This window comes from Harpegnathos saltator, unplaced genomic scaffold (assembly GCF_003227715.2).
Source record: "Harpegnathos saltator strain DR-91 unplaced genomic scaffold, Hsal_v8.6 scaffold176, whole genome shotgun sequence".
Lineage (NCBI taxonomy): Eukaryota > Metazoa > Arthropoda > Insecta > Hymenoptera > Formicidae > Harpegnathos > Harpegnathos saltator.
In genome coordinates this window covers 916,565-932,462 of record NW_020229957.1, presented here as the reverse complement: position 1 = coordinate 932,462, position 15,898 = coordinate 916,565, and the positions used below count along the sequence as shown (strand labels likewise).

Here is a 15,898-nt window from a genome sequence, read left to right as displayed (position 1 = left end):
TTCTTTCTATCAAAAATCTCGTATTTCGTTTTCACGCAAAAAAACCAAAATTACATTTCGAACAATCCAAAAGATAGTTAACATCGCGAAGTTGCGGGGAAGACACAGAGAGAGGTGTGACACCGAGAAAATGGGGAAGGTCGAGAAAGGGGAAGGGCAGAAATGACGGAAAGTGCGATTACGAAAGAGGGTGAATTCGTTGAAGCCACCGCGTACTTACTATCCTTTCGCAACAAATTACAATCGATCACCAGGACGAGCCAAGAAATACCTTCGGAAGAACGCCGCAACGGCCGTGAGGTAAAACGCGGAGGAAACTCGCCGATTTCCCGCCTTCTCGTGAAAATACACGAGAAATAGAACGCACACCAAAGAGCAAGGAGGAGAGCGATGTAATCGACGAAGCTACGCTCGCGTTCGCACGAGCGAGCGTCGCTCACGCGAACGCGAAATCGATTAAACGAATCATATAATTACCGTAAGGAGTTATTAATTGCCTGAATGATTTCGTCGGCGACTGCGTTAACAGGTATTGCTAATTTGCTCGGCGCGAGCACGGCGTCTGTTCGAGCACGGCTGCTCGCCGGCATTTCGTCGATTCAACTTCATTTCTCCTTCCTCCTGCCCGCTGCTCTCGGTACGCATTAAAGACGTCGTCGCCACTTTCGCTCGACACTTTTTACTGCATATTCCACAAGCGGGATAAGCGAAGTGCACGATACGCGGCGCGATACGTGTGTAGTCGGTACACGTACATAATTAGTCGCGACGGTTTCGAGCAAACTTATTCGTGTAGCAGATGACGCAGGAACGTCTCGATCGGGGCACAGCTGAGCAATGCGAGGCGTCGGCGAACGGTGCGAGGAATGCTAATGAATTGCTACGAATCGACGTGTTCTCTCTCTCTCTCTCTCTCTCTCTCTCTCTCTCGCTCTCTCTCTCTCTCTCTCTCTCTCTCTCTCTCCTTTTTAAAGGAAAAAAGTCTCTTTCCAATTAGCACAATCCCATAATGGAGAAACGGGATACCCCTTATAGGCAGGGCAGCGTACGATCGACACGCTCACGAAACTGGGTTGGCTGGAGACGACGGCCGCGTGAGCGACCGTCTCTGAAGAAGGCCAAAAAATGCCGGTGACAATAAACCTGTCTTGTTTAGAGCGAGACGGTGCAGCTCGTGCTAGATATCGGGATCGATTCGCGATGCGATGTAGTCAGTGGCGGAAAGGCCACGACGCGCTTTCGTTTCGACGGGTGTAATCGCGAGAGACTGTCCTTTCTTCTCATTTACGATTTTCATCTGTCGCTAAACTCATCGACGAAGCAGCTCGCCTCACTTTATCACTGAACACTCGGCGTGAATTCGCACGCGATAACGCTCCGTATCGGTCGGTTGACGCGTTTTGAGGGAATTAATGACCAATCTATTTTGCTTAATTAAAGTCACCGTTGTAGAGAATGACATGTCATGCTTGTGGGAACAGATTATTAGATTTATGTCATCGCGACTGGAAGAATATTTTCCTACTAAGAATTTACATATCGCAACAATTTTAAGTGGTAGATATGTCTTTCTTCTGGCCCGATGGGAGAATGGAGCATAAGACTATCATTCATTGTTCCTTTTAAATAATTTTTAACAATACAAATATACCCTAATCGGAATAAATCGGCATCATACACTTTTCATATATTTTAGAAAAAATTAATAGAGGAGAGGTATTATGGTCATTCTCAATATCTCCGTTATTAGGTAGCAAATTCCAGTTATTATAGAATCATTTGTTTATTACTTCGTCGTTAGCGCAGTGACGCTAATAGCTAACATTTTTTATAACGCATTCTTACTTTCGAGCATTTTGAAATATTTTTCAAGGTATATTTTAGCATTTAATTGAACATATTTCCTCATTATTTTTAAACTTGAGCGTATTAATCCACGAATGTATGTACATTTGAATATTTTGTTTGTTACTTGACATTTTATTCGACTGTACATCTTTTAAGTTATGCAAAGATAAATAAAATATCATGACACTTTGCTAATGTGACACTATAATCAGTAGAGAAATCAGTAGAGATATGTTATAATTTAAATCCGAAAACTCCACCGATTTACAATTTACACAAGAGTTCACCTCTGTCATCCGTGTTGTTATTCGCATATTTTACTTATTATCTTATATTATCTCTCGTGTAAATTATTCTTATATGTACTTCTCTTTATATCATCTTCGTTAACTTACATTCATATATTCATTCTGTCATCTGTACTGAAACGTCGTGCCGTTTAAATAAATAAATAAAGAACAGCCGCAAAGTCCGGCAAGGGTTAAGTGCATGGATCCAGGCCGACATTGCTTGTAAATTACGATTTCACGACGTCCCCTTTCGTCGTGCGATAAATCAGCGATCGGTCGATCCGATCGAGATTAATACACCTTGTTGCCAGACGCGCGGTACGAATCCTTTTTATTGCAGCACTGTTACGCGCACTCTTCGCGTGCCGGCCGGCGTCATCTTTAAAACTGCATCTGTTGGTCGAGATTTATTCTGAATTTATAATACCGTCGCGAGTACGCTATCCGACCGATATACAGGGTGTAACTTTGTGTGTGGATAACTCTTCAGAGATATCGGGCTCGAGGAGGAGCTAAAAATAATCCCATAAAAATTTGAACAGAAAGAAACGCATACAAAATTACATATGCCAACAAAAAAGAGATCTCTCTTGCAAGCAAATTTAATCCGATAATAAAATAAGTTTCGCTGACTACATGTCCGATTTCTGGCCTTATTTCCAAATTGTAATGAGTTTCGTTCCTTAGCGAAACTTTGTGTTTGCTAATATCTACGAGAAGTGCTCAAAATCATCAGCTTGCGTCAAGATGCAATCTCGTAAACGTGCATCGATCTCTGTTCATCCAGAGGTTACTCCGATTTGTCGGTAAGATATCACCGGTAAACCGGAGCTGTGGTTGAGTAAAATAAATTATAATAACTTAGCTTTCTCAAAAAGAATTACTGATATACAAAATTCGCAACACAGAAACAAGTTCGAATCGGATCCGATGTTTTGATCAGACTAAAAACTCACTCTGTTACTTTTAGATGTCGAATTCCAGCCTTGAACTGTTTTCCGCCTATCAAGTCATGTAGAAAATTCGCATCGATTTGCAAATAAAATGTAAAAACGGCGATTCTACGCGTGCAAATCTAAAAAGATATACGCATGCACTCGATTTTATGAATAAACTTTTTCATATTACAAGAAATTATAGAAGAGATATAACACATGACATATACAGAATGTATAAAAAGTAGGATTTTAATTCGAATTTTCATTTTCAAATTTTTTATATGTTTTATATTTTTATCGGGTGAGTCAATTAAAGAGTTATAGACTTAAATCTCAGAAACTAAACATTTTAGAAAAATATATTTCAGATAAAAGTTGTACCGTTTCAAGGAGGACATAAAACAACCATATTATTTTATTTATAGATGGCGCCACTTTCAAGATATTCCCTGTATGTAATCATTACTTTTCTTAAACAGAAATCCCTATTTTTTACTATATCATCTTTCTCTAATTAATTTGAACTTAATTTAATTTAGTTAATAAATTAATTTGAACAACTTTTGTTTGAAACATTTTTCTATTTGCCTAATATTTTTTGGGATATTTAAGAAAAACTTGGTAACTTCTTTAACATTTAACTTATGATATTTCGCTAACCATTTGTCGGAAGAAAAATTTAAAATTGTCGGAAGACTTTTTTACTCTATTTAGTTTAAAGAATATATTGTTACAATAGCGCCGACTTTTGTTAATTTGATGATTTTTAAATTTCCAAAAATCGATAAGTTAACAAAAGTCAGGGCGCTATTGTAGCAATATATTCTTGACACTAAATAAAGTAAGAAAGTCTAATACTAGATTTTCTTCCGACAAATAGTTGGCGAAATATAAGTAAGTTAAATGTTGAAAAAGTTATCATTTTCTTTAAATATCTCAAAAAAATATCAGGCAAATAAAAAATGTTTCAAACAAAAGTTATTAAAATTAATTGGTAGAAAAAGATGGTATATAATATAATAAAAAATTGGACTTTCCATTTAAGAAAAGTAATAATCGGTAAATATCTCGTAAGTGGAGCCATCTGTAAACAAAACTATAAATATAATTGTTTTATGTCCCCTTTGAGACCATACAACTTTTGTCTGCGCAACATTTTTCTCTAAAATGTCGCGTTTACAAAAATATCCGGTGACCCAGGTGGTCTGAGACACCCTGTATACAAAGTATCCCTCATTACTTTGTATAATGGTCGATTATCTAGATAATTTGGGAACAAGTTTTCCTCGGCGAAAATGCCGATGGACTTGTTTTTCACAATTATCCGGTTTTTATAAAGGACCGCGTATCTTTGCAACACCAACTTGCAAATGTCAATTTCATTCTCAAGCAAAGTCCATCTAGAGTAAACTGAACAGCGCAAATTTCGTATTCATCCGGCTACCTGAAGACTTCGGTCGGCAAAAAACGCCGCTTCTTCAAATGCTTCGGACGCAAAAATAACCGGCTAGCTCGACCGAGAAAAAATCAGCCGTAAATTCACCAGAGAATTCGTCTCTGGGAAAGTAACGCGGTCGAAGCGTGACACCCTGTACACACGCGGCCGGAGGAATCGCCGACGACGTAACCGACGATTCCGAATGAGCCTTTACTCTCTGACTCGAATCGCCGTAGATATCGCGTTACCTCGGTGCACTGGCTTCGGCACGTTAAGACACCTAATTACACGCTACGTTCGACCCACACGCGCATGCACACGCGTGCACTTCGCCAAATGGTAAAATGCTCCGCGCTGGCGTTGGCCACCTTAAGGGGCAGACCGGAGGAAAGTGGGTGAACTCGGCTGGATTTTGCGGCGAGAAACCGGGCACGTTCGCTCCACCTGTCTGCGTTCTTTTCTTTTCTTTTCTTTCTTTTCGTTGTTGCTCCTTCCCCTCTCCGCCCCGCCTCCCCCCGCGTCTGGATTTCGCGTCAATTCGAGATTATCGGAGAGGTTGAACAATACTACGCGAATATAACACCCGCGCATCCGAAACCGCGCGCTTCCGCCGCTCGAAAGGTCGAATTGACACTTCGTATCGGCGCGTTTCCGCTTTGTAGGATACGCGATAACGCGGCTCTCGATATGCTTTCGATACCCGATCACACCGGTCCACCATCTGTATGTACCCGAGTCGAAATTCTGCTTCCACCTTCGATCTAAACTTTCCAAAAGTTTAGAAATTCCAGACTAGTACGATAAGTCCAATTTACATGGGAATTGAGCTCCCACTTTGTGTCTCTGGTAAGCAAGCGGACGATGAACTTTAATGTCCTAAATAGGGACTCTAAAAAAATGGAGACAAAAGCCCGAGTAGAATTTAACGGTATCAAATAGAATCGACAAGGGAACAGGTTGGTTCAATTTTTCAAAATATCAAAAAGTACAGTCCGTCTAATTTAAGATTTAAAAAAGTTGAGATTGGAAACAAAAGCTGAATTTCGATTCGGTTTATCGCAATTCGTTTTAAGTAGAAAACTGACTTTTTCGATTTTCCTTATAAATTTAATTTGTACAGGAAACGAGTTCTTATTTTGTGTCTCGAATGAATACGAACAATTCCTTACTTGTAGATTTGAAATAAAAGCTACAAAAAGAAAAAAATAAAAGCTTCAAAAAGACGAGAATTTGAAGTCGAGTAGAATTTAGTGTTAAATAAATAAAAAATGTAGACTAAGTAAAATCTCGGGAGACGCTAACCCGATGGCTTAAAGTATCAAAGTTAATGTCTGTGTTTATATATGACAAAAATTGCAAATTTAAAATGGGATAAAATTTTCAACTGTGTCAATCACAACTTGTAAAATTAAAAAAATATCGGAATCGAAATTTGGCATCTAACTTTTCCAACGTTTATAAATTTTAGATAATAAACTTAATTTATATGAGAATTGAGCTTCTACTTTATGTCTTGAATAAATAAATAAAATTATAAAATTTTATCAAATATTTAAAACAGGGAGAGAAAGAGGAGTATTAAGAAATGGAAATTCAAACTCAAATGGAATTTAACAGCTTTTAATAGAAGCCATAGGTTAAGTACAATCAAAAGAGGCAATCCGAATGAAATAATATCGACTATTTAAAGAACCAAAACGAGTATTAAATTCCAAACGATCAAAAATCGAAATTTGAAGTAGAACTATTCTGATTCAGGAATTATCATCAATTCTAAACGGAACGATAAAACAGAAAAAGATTAATATTATTGGAAAATTTGATCGAGTATCTGAATTGAAATTTTACTCGCACTTTCGATCTTACTTTTTAAACTCCTATTTAAATTTCTACTTTGCGTTTCAAACCACATAGCGTAAATTTTTGAAAACAAGATGTCTTTTAAAGATATCTAAATATTCTGCTTGATTTAAGCGTCTTTTAGGCGTTTCTAGGATATATTGCAGCCATGTGTCCCACCGAGGAGATAAATAGTAAATAAATAATTGTCTAAGAAAAATATCGAATAAAAAGTAGTAAGCCGCAAGGTTGACACAAATTGTGTTGCACAAACTGCAATCAAATTAAACTCGATGAAAATCGAACAAGACCGATAATTAAATGTAAAAATATTTGAACTGCGGTACTTATTCAGCGACAAAAGTTCAACGAAACTGGAATGTAGCCGTGTAAGTGATGTAAATATTTTTCAATCACCGAAAGGTTAATTTAAGCACCTAGTATGCCGATAATTCGGCCTTTGATGGAAAATCAAATAGGTCACGCAATGAGTGCGATCAATATCGCGTGTCGATTCAGTTTCACGGCCACCACATAAAAAAGAAAAACGAAACACAAAAGTTTCCCTGAAAGAATCGGGACCGCCAGTTCGTTATACACCTAATCTACAATCCCGCACTCGAGTTCCTTTAACTCGATTCAAGCAGTCTCCGAGCATTCGTTGTAGTGACTTTTCATTTGCACGCTCGACACAATGGAAGAAATAAAATTTCAAACGCGAGCATGAGCGCTTAACGACACCAAATACGAACATGCGCGAATTAAACGGAATTAAAAAAAGCGTCCGAGGTAGGCGTTAAATTACGAAGGACAAAAAATCGAGATCCGCGTACGCAGTGGGAGGAGAGTAATTTCGACTGTAGAGACTATGCGTTTGTCCGCGTTTGTTCCTGCACACGTGAGCGCGCATAAATGAATGCGTGCGCGTTTAATGGAAATAACGACAGCCGACATCGGCGTCGACGGCAACGAGGCGATAACGATGTTACAGAGAACACAGCCGTTATAAAACTCTGTAAATATGCCGACAACGAAAACGGGGCTGTGCTCGCCGTGCCGTGCCGTGCAGTGCTGTGCCGTACGGATTTATACGCGCGGTACGTGAGGTCGCGGATATAATCTAAGCGCGATCGATGTGCCGGCGTGGAAAAGAGCGTCATGCCATTTTGTCGAATGAGCCGGCCGAAATCGACCGACTCTTATTACACGTCACGCGCTGCCGCGAATCCGCGTGTCCGCAATCGGAGCGTCCCTCGATAATTTGGAAGCCCACGTGCGAGATATCTTGACGCCGGGAGAGGAGGCAGAGGGGGGAGTGAAAATCATGCTGCAATGTCGAAATGTGTGTCGAGATACGATTTCCGTTTTTTCAAAAAATATGCCTGCTTCTCCGGAAGAAAGTAGTAATACGTGTCGCGGGTGGATATAAATATCTTTTGCTAATTAAGTAAATTGATCGCGCCGCTGTCCGGAATAAAGCTTCGATCAAATCCCATCCGGAATCGTCGCGTTTTAACTCTCAAATAATTTCTACAAGTTTACGTAAGAACAGCTCGCTCGTACTCCAACGAGGAAGTACTCTATTTTTTCGCTGAACACTCGCGAAAAAAGCTGATAAGTTTTCTATTATCGCAATTGGAAGAGTAATTTTTTGTCAAAGCTCGTTACCATTACAGTGTGATTCATTTGGAAAACAACAACTCGTTAAGAAACACAAGCGATGATTAGTTACAAATTCCGTTACTTTTTTACCAGGACCTTATTTTACGAAGAATTCTTCTTTACGCCTATCCTTTATTTCACAATGCGCAAAGTAACAATTATATTCGAATTACCGTCAACATATTCTTAGACCATTGTAATTGAGTGAAAACAAAATAATGTCGCTGCCAAATCGTTATTGAAAAAGAAATTAATGGTGTATCAACCTCTTAACTTATTAATTTGAGTTATTAACTTATTAATTAGAGTTCTGATGCAACAATTTATTGCTCTTCGATATCTTTCAATTTGTCTATTACAGTCATTATTGTCAATATTGTTAATAACGACGAGTACGCAACGGACCAGTTGGGAAAATCAATTTTTTGAGAGAAAAGACGAGCCCGAGTTTGGGGTTTGGAAGTAACTCGTTACTTATAACGAAATTACAGTTACAATTATTTCTATTTTTTTTGCTAACTATAACTTAACTTCGTTCTACTTTTTCCACCTGTAAATGTAACTTAACTTAGTTACATTTATTTGATAACTAGTGAGTAATTTAATAGTTACTTTATATATTTTAAACTTAAGTTTCTAGCAGATTAGCACGATAACGCGACGTGCAATGCTTGATACCCAATAAGCAATTACTTTGGTTGCATTTGAAAAACGCGCCATTATGTCATCTGTCTTTATCGTTCATTAGATGTAAAACAAGGATAAAATGACGTAATAGCGCTGATGGTTTCCTCTCCGAACGACCTGTATTTTTTTCAAAAAAATTGTACGCCTATTGAACATTTCCGTCGGCAGTGCTTATTTGTTAATATAACCTGCGTTCAGCGTGACGCGCGCTGCGTGGTTTCAGTTTATATAAAAAATTCAAGCAATGGATGAAACATCTCAATCTTCGGAAAAGGATTGTAAAATGCCATGGCCAGCACACGCAGAAATATTCGAGTTACAGCAAAATTTGGAAATGAGAGCAACTGGATATTTCTCTGCAGAATATGTCCTGACAAAAAAATTATTCATGCAAGTAGAACTTTAATTGCAAATTTAAGAAATCATATGAGTACAAGTCTTTATTTATAAAATATCAATATATTTTTTAGTGAAAAAATTTAATTTTTGATGTTTGATTACTTTTAGTATTTTTATAATATTTATTATCCTCATCAGATTCATTCACTTTCTTGTAATTGTTATTCATAGTCTTAAAAAATAAATATGAATCGCTTATTTAAATTAATAAATCTAATCTGTAAAAATTATATACAATATGAGGAATATATATATAATAATCAACAAACTATTTTTATATCAAATTGAAGGAATTTACACAATTACAAAATTTAAGATAATAGCACAATTATTGTGAAAAAGTTATCGTAAAAAAGTAACTGGAAAGTAACGACTCGTTATCTTTTAAATAATTACAATTGTAACATGTTAGTCTTGATGGTCAGTAACTTGTAACTGTAACTAGTTACTTTTTCACTGAAAGAAACTATAACTGTAACTAGATACTTTTACAAAGTAACTTCCCAACCCTGCCCGAGTTACTGGCGAATTGACGACGGAGAAATTCGCATCCAAGCCGCGCGCACACGGAGCTGTTACATGGAGCGGTAACAATCTCAGCCACTCGAAAAGACGCGTCGAGAGAAAATACGCGCGCGTTAGATACATTATCTAACGCTTAACGACGCCGCTGACGACCGTATCGCTCCTGGGTAGCGCAGGACAATCCGGTTCAAGGACGTTGCAGGTACTGGGTTACGCGGGCCACGGTCATCACGATCGTATTGCACACGTGTGTGACACGGCGTACTGCCTTGCACAAACTCAAATCGCATCGATTCGATCCATTAGACGCGAGTGAGCCTTCGGTGAGTCGCGCAGCCTCGTGGAAAAACACCCGGGATTTCCCAGGATCGAAGCGCGCGCACGACCGGAGGCTTCGAAACTTTCGACACGGCAGCAGAGCCGCCGGTATTTCACGCACGTCGATCAAAAGTGTAGGCAAACTAATTAAACATTACCAAATGTCACCGGCGAATTTTACGACTGGCTAATTCGCAAGGATGATACAGGTGTATCGAAATGTCTCCTCTTAGCCGAGTCGAGCGATAAATAACTGCTGATGAAAATGGCAAATATTAATCTTTCTCGAACGCCTGCGGAGGAGGAGAGAGGAGGAGAGTCTCTCGATAAGCTGCCTACGCGGATTTTATAGCAAAAATTGCCACAAAATTCAACCGTATAACCCAGCGAAACACGTCGATCTTCCGTCTTAATTTATTATATACTTTCGCTCCTCACGTACTATTTGTATTCCATGTGTAGTGCGAAGTCTACGGAAAAATTTACCTATATTCCTTAGCGAGGTAAACTCCGCTGACAACCTCTGCGTATTAGAAAACATGGCAAAAATATGGCGAAATTTAAGAATAAGGCGGAATTTACATAAAATAAGTTTATAATATTCTTTCGGTATATTAATCAAGGACGCGAGTCCTCGCCAATAACGACGAATATACGGGTCAGATCAGGTTCCGTCCTAGAATTTTTTTCGCACATACAGAGATAAACTTAAAGATAAAGAAGAAAGCGTGGAAATGTTATTTACGATCGGGTATGTAGAGTTTCTACATACGACGCGTTGTCGTGATATGTAGAATCTCGCTGAACGACAGAAACGTCGAGCGTCATATACGTCCTATATTCCATTTAATAATTTAAAGCTGTTCCCTCCCCCGGGGAGGGTAACACTCGAACCTCGTCGAGTCGCGATTTTGCAAGAACGATTTAATTCAATCAATTTAGATGTAAGCCGGTCGTAAATAGATGCGCGGATGTGGGTTAGCTAAATATACAATTGCGTGCAAACAAAAGCGCGTCCCGATCAATAAAAGTAGTATGCTTAAACTGTACAGTCGGCGTGCAAGTTGCAAAGGACCTTGGCAGCACGAGGATCGATCGTCTTTCCTCAGCGAGTATTTTCGAAAAAGAGACGGCGTCCGATTTCCGCTGATCTTCCCGTAAGAAAAACGGCTCGAAAAAGTGCGAGATGCTTCACGAAACAACGCGTGTCTCTCGTCGCTAGTACGGGAGAAATTTTACAGAAGAATTTGCCGTTGAATCTTGCAGCCGAGGAACAAATGGAAATTCTGCCTCAAGTTATTGTTTTTGTCCTTTACGTGAAAAAAACTGAAAAGTCCACTATTAAACAATTTTCCTTCCCTGTGCTATTTATATGAAAAAAAAAAAAAAAAAACTGAAAAGTCCACTATTAAAAAATTTTCCTTCCCTGTGTTGTTTATATGAAAAAAAAAACCTGAAAAATCCACTATTAAAAAATGTTATGCGTTCCTTAGCGATATAAACTCCTTACTGGCGATTAATTCCCGCACATTATTAGAGAATACGATAAAATCATGCGAAAATAATTCATGTTTGAGAAAGTCGTTGAGTATATTCTTTTCTCCGTATACAGGAGACAGAATATGGTTTACCGTTCGGCAGTTTTCCGACAGGCTGATTAAAGTTAGGTTAGACCAGCTCACGGGTTAAGCTTCGCGAAAATGAGAGAAAAACCTCTCTCTCTCGGGTATAGAATTACGTAGCGCGATCTAAAGAACATTATCGAAGGGACGATTTCCTTCTCACTCGATGTCGCGCTAATTAATGATTGTCAAGCGTAACTCTTTTGCTGGGCGAAGTGATACAAGCGCGCCGAGCTGTTCGCGCGAGATTGATCGAATCTTGAATGGCGGGTCTCTCGGGAGAATCGAAGAAAATCAAGCTTACCTTGGCGTCGAAGGCCTCGACGGGGGTCCGTTGCACGCCGTTCATCTTCCGGCGAAGTCACTGCTCTTGCTACTCGATGGATTCGCCGCGGCTCGTCGTTCACTCACAGTCTCGTTCACTCAACCCGCACAAAACACACGCCCGGCCGTGAGGTTCGACGATTCTTGCTGGAGGCGCGTCGGTCACTTATCATTTCACAATCGGCAGTCCGCGTCCTGGACGGCGACTGGGCGTCACCGTCTCGATCTTCGTCGCTTCGCCAACTTAAGAAGCTCGCTCGGATCATGCACGAATGAGCATTCAGGATCTACCGTCGCCGCCGCGCCGAGAGCGTCGCAAATCAGCTGATAGTAACTCGACCAACTTCACGAGATTTCGCTATCGGTCGCTCTCGCCGAACTTCTTGCCAAACGATTCGAACATTTTCCCTCCAACGCGTTTTAAACCGCACACTCGCGCATTCAGTGGGGAAATTTTTTTTCTGAGAATTACTCAAGGAAATTCCGCCACACACGTCGAGGAAAAGTTGTTCAAACCGTTTTGCAAACGAGCGCGAGAACCGGCGACTTTGGAATGCATAGACGTAGCACAACAACCCGACAGAACAATTTAAACGCGTACAGTGCGATTGGGTTATTAGGACTTTTTATCCCACGCTTGACTGGGCTTATCGTTTATCGTTTATTCGACGAGGCGGGAGGAATAAATCAAAGTAGCAATCTGTCACTGAGGTAGCTTTTCGTTAGTGTTCGGGAATGAATGTGTGCAATCACAAAATACCAATGACTAATAATTATACTGCTAAGTATTGAAGCTATTATGTCATTCTCTATAGCGTCAATTTGCGACATGGGAAAAGTAAAGGTATATCGGCTCATTCGGCTCATGTGTATTTGCTTAACATAAAGCTTACAACACATACCAGCTCATACCAATAGCTCGAGACTTATCCCTCACGTGAGATATTCAGATTTGAATTCAAAATTCCCGAGATCCGAGTCGACCAAATCATATAATATACGCGAAAAATTATATCTACATTTTATAATCGCGATTTAACTGAAAAGTATCTAACCTTACGTTCAAATCTCACTTGGGACAAGTCTCGACTAACAGTTAGCACGAATCATGCAACTTCACAACATATCGACGAAGAAACGCTACTTCAGGTCGTTGCGAACGTCGCACAGTTCCAGGACGAGCTGGTGTCACAGGCTGACTCGAAGCAGCGACGAAAGCGGCACTCGAAGCCGTAACCTTCCCCTTACCGCAAATTAGACCTTGCCCTCGTAGAACGCTTCGTCTAGATATTCGTACGTCGATGGTGCAAGCACTCAGGATCTATCACCGCTAGCGGGAGAAGACGCGCCGGGCGCATCGGCGGACAGTAACTCGGCTAACTTCACGAAGTAACAGTATCGGCTGCTGTCAATCGGATTGGATTCCGCGGAGCCGTCGCGCTCGCGAGTCAGCGCAGCGGAGAGGCGAGAAGAACGGCTCGCGTCGGTTCGAGCGATTCCGTCGAGACGCGCGGAACAACTCTCGCGCGGTCGTTCCCTCGCGAAGAAAAGACACCGCGCGCGCGGCTTCGGCGAGAACGCGCGTCGCTGTCTGCTGCGGGACAGACGCGAGATTTGATTTGAAACGCGGCGTGTCGATTTGCCGGGCCGGCGCATGCGCGCTCGCGCGCACTGCTCGTGACCACGTGCTGTCTCCGGCGCGCGTTTGTTTTTGCCGCCGCCGTAAACACTTTGGTAATTAGGCTGGTAAAAGCGCGTAAACGAGAGGGACAAGAAGCTGCGTGCCGAAATATATACTGACAGCGCTAATAATAAACAGCACTGTTCTCGCATTCAGATTAGGGTTGCCAGATGGCCAGGATTTTCGGGATTGTTCCGGAATTTTTAAGCTTGAGTGTCCCGGAATTTAAGTCTTCTGTCCCGGAAAATCAGAATTTCAGCAAAATTATAATCATAACATTCATGTTTTTAACTGGTACCAGAGAAAAATTTGAGATCAATCACCGCAATTTATAAGGTCAAAAAATTTGACGCGCCATCTGAGAAATGAATGTCCTCTTGCGTAGTAAAAGAAAAAGGAAGAAGAAATTCAATCGCACAGTTTATGTTTACACTTAATTACGTATTTATGCGTAAGCCTAATTTACGTATTTATTTACGTATTATTGTTGCAAGTACACAGCGACATCTCTTAACCATCTTGCTCTTCTGTCTCTTAAATTTAACAAAAATCCTTTAAGAACCTATTTTTCAACCTTCGCCTGAAAAATGTCGCGGAAATAATCAATCTGCATCTGGCAACCCTAGTTCCGATGTAGTTTTCAATACGCTGCGAGATGGTGTAGAAAACTTACTGCCTTTCACGAAAATAGATTCTAGGGAGTTACCGACTTCCAGCTAATTCCACACGTTCGGTAATGCATATGGCGTTTGATTTATGTTGAACTTGTATAAGTAAAAAGTGTAAAAGATGCGATCGGTAATACACACGGACATATCGACGGGAGCGAAGATAAAGTTGCGAAATATTTTCTTCACCGCCTGTGATGATGAGCTTTGAAAGTTATCTTCGGTAAAATTGGCGATATTTTGTGCAGCGAGGAAAGCTGCTGTCGAGTTGGCCTAATCGTTCCAAATTTACTTTCGGTCTTTACATTCAGATGAGTTGTACCACCCTGCTAATCGCTGCACGCGACACTGCGAATGCATCCCGTTTTCCACGCGGCTCTCATTAGCAATACTGTCAGCACTATTTCGGAACGCAGCCAAAATAACGCGCGGTGTATCCCCCGCCGTTACCGTTCATACGCTTTTTTTCCCCGAGGTAAATATATCGTCCGTGGGTAAACTGCGACGAATGGATTGGGAAGCAGCTGTTAATGGGCCGAGAGAGAGAGAGAGAGAGAGAGAGAGAGAGAGAGAGAGAGAAAGAGAGAGAGAGAGAGAGAGAAAAAGTTCGACACACATCGAACGCCGTGTAACTGAAAGACGCCGACAGCTCGACCGACAAGACACGCGCGATACAAAGACTTTTCTTTCTCAGATGACTTAACGAGCCGCGAATGGCGAATTAATTAACACGAAATGGCGCAAAAACGACGGCAATTTGGGGGAAAAATCGCGTGGCTTCTGGGGAAGGTCTTCGTGAAATCAGCTCAGCACGCTCGACGCTTCGATAGCGTTTTTAAGCGTCTGCCCGTTGCGGCGAGTTTGCATCGTGAATCGCTCTGGGAGGCGATCAATGACGTCATAGGCTTTGTCTAAGCTATCACAGAGCTTATAGCGTCGTTAATCGTTGCCGAAGAGCGACCCAGGCCCGTTTCGCTCGAAGAAGTTACAAGACTCGTACGCAACCGTTTTCTGCCGATTACACGGTAAATAATTAACCGCGTAACCTTGTATTAACATAACTGAACGTTTCCACGCGAAAGGCGATGTTCAACACTGCCTCGCAAATTCCCTCCGGCTAAATAATCAGCTAAAAGCCCGATGCGAAGAGACCGTCCAGAAAAGGAATAGCCGAACGCGCGATATTTCGTTGATGCAGCGACAATGTTCTACCGCGCACTTGGCACTGCACTTTTTCCTTTCGCTACCAAGGACACTTTTTCAATTTGTAAACGTAAACATCTACGATCTCTGTCAGTCTGCAACGTCGCCGTCAACAATTTGTAGAACATTGAATTCCGAACAAACTTGCAAGCTCGAGTTCCATTCATCACTTTATTGCCACATTTTTCTCCGCAGTATGGTTTAACAATAACAACAGCAACAATAACAACAAAAATGATAATAATAATATTGGGTTGTTAAATATGAAATGTCCGATTTCCTTAAGTACTAAGTTCGATAGTCGATATCTTTGACATTTCACTCTTACAGTTTTTGGTTTTTTCTCTTTTCAAAATTTTTTTCGTGAAGATACATCATCATTCTTTCAAACGCATGTTTTGGTTTGTGATTTTTTAGCTTTCGAGTTGTCTTTATTACAGCAATTTTTGTATAACC

At 40.7% G+C, this 15,898-nt stretch overlaps 1 protein-coding gene across 1 annotated transcript in view; it reads right to left on the bottom strand.

The window, feature by feature from the left end:
- Positions 1-12,165, bottom strand: part of Lmpt (four and a half LIM domains protein limpet) — a 527,685-nt gene extending 515,520 nt beyond the window's left edge. The window contains exon 1 of the mRNA XM_025297410.1: positions 11,871-12,165. Within this exon, the coding sequence (XP_025153195.1) occupies positions 11,871-11,915 (45 nt within the window). The 5' untranslated portion in view covers positions 11,916-12,165. The remainder of the gene's footprint in view (positions 1-11,870) is intronic.
- Between the last annotated feature and the right edge of the window lie 3,733 nt (positions 12,166-15,898).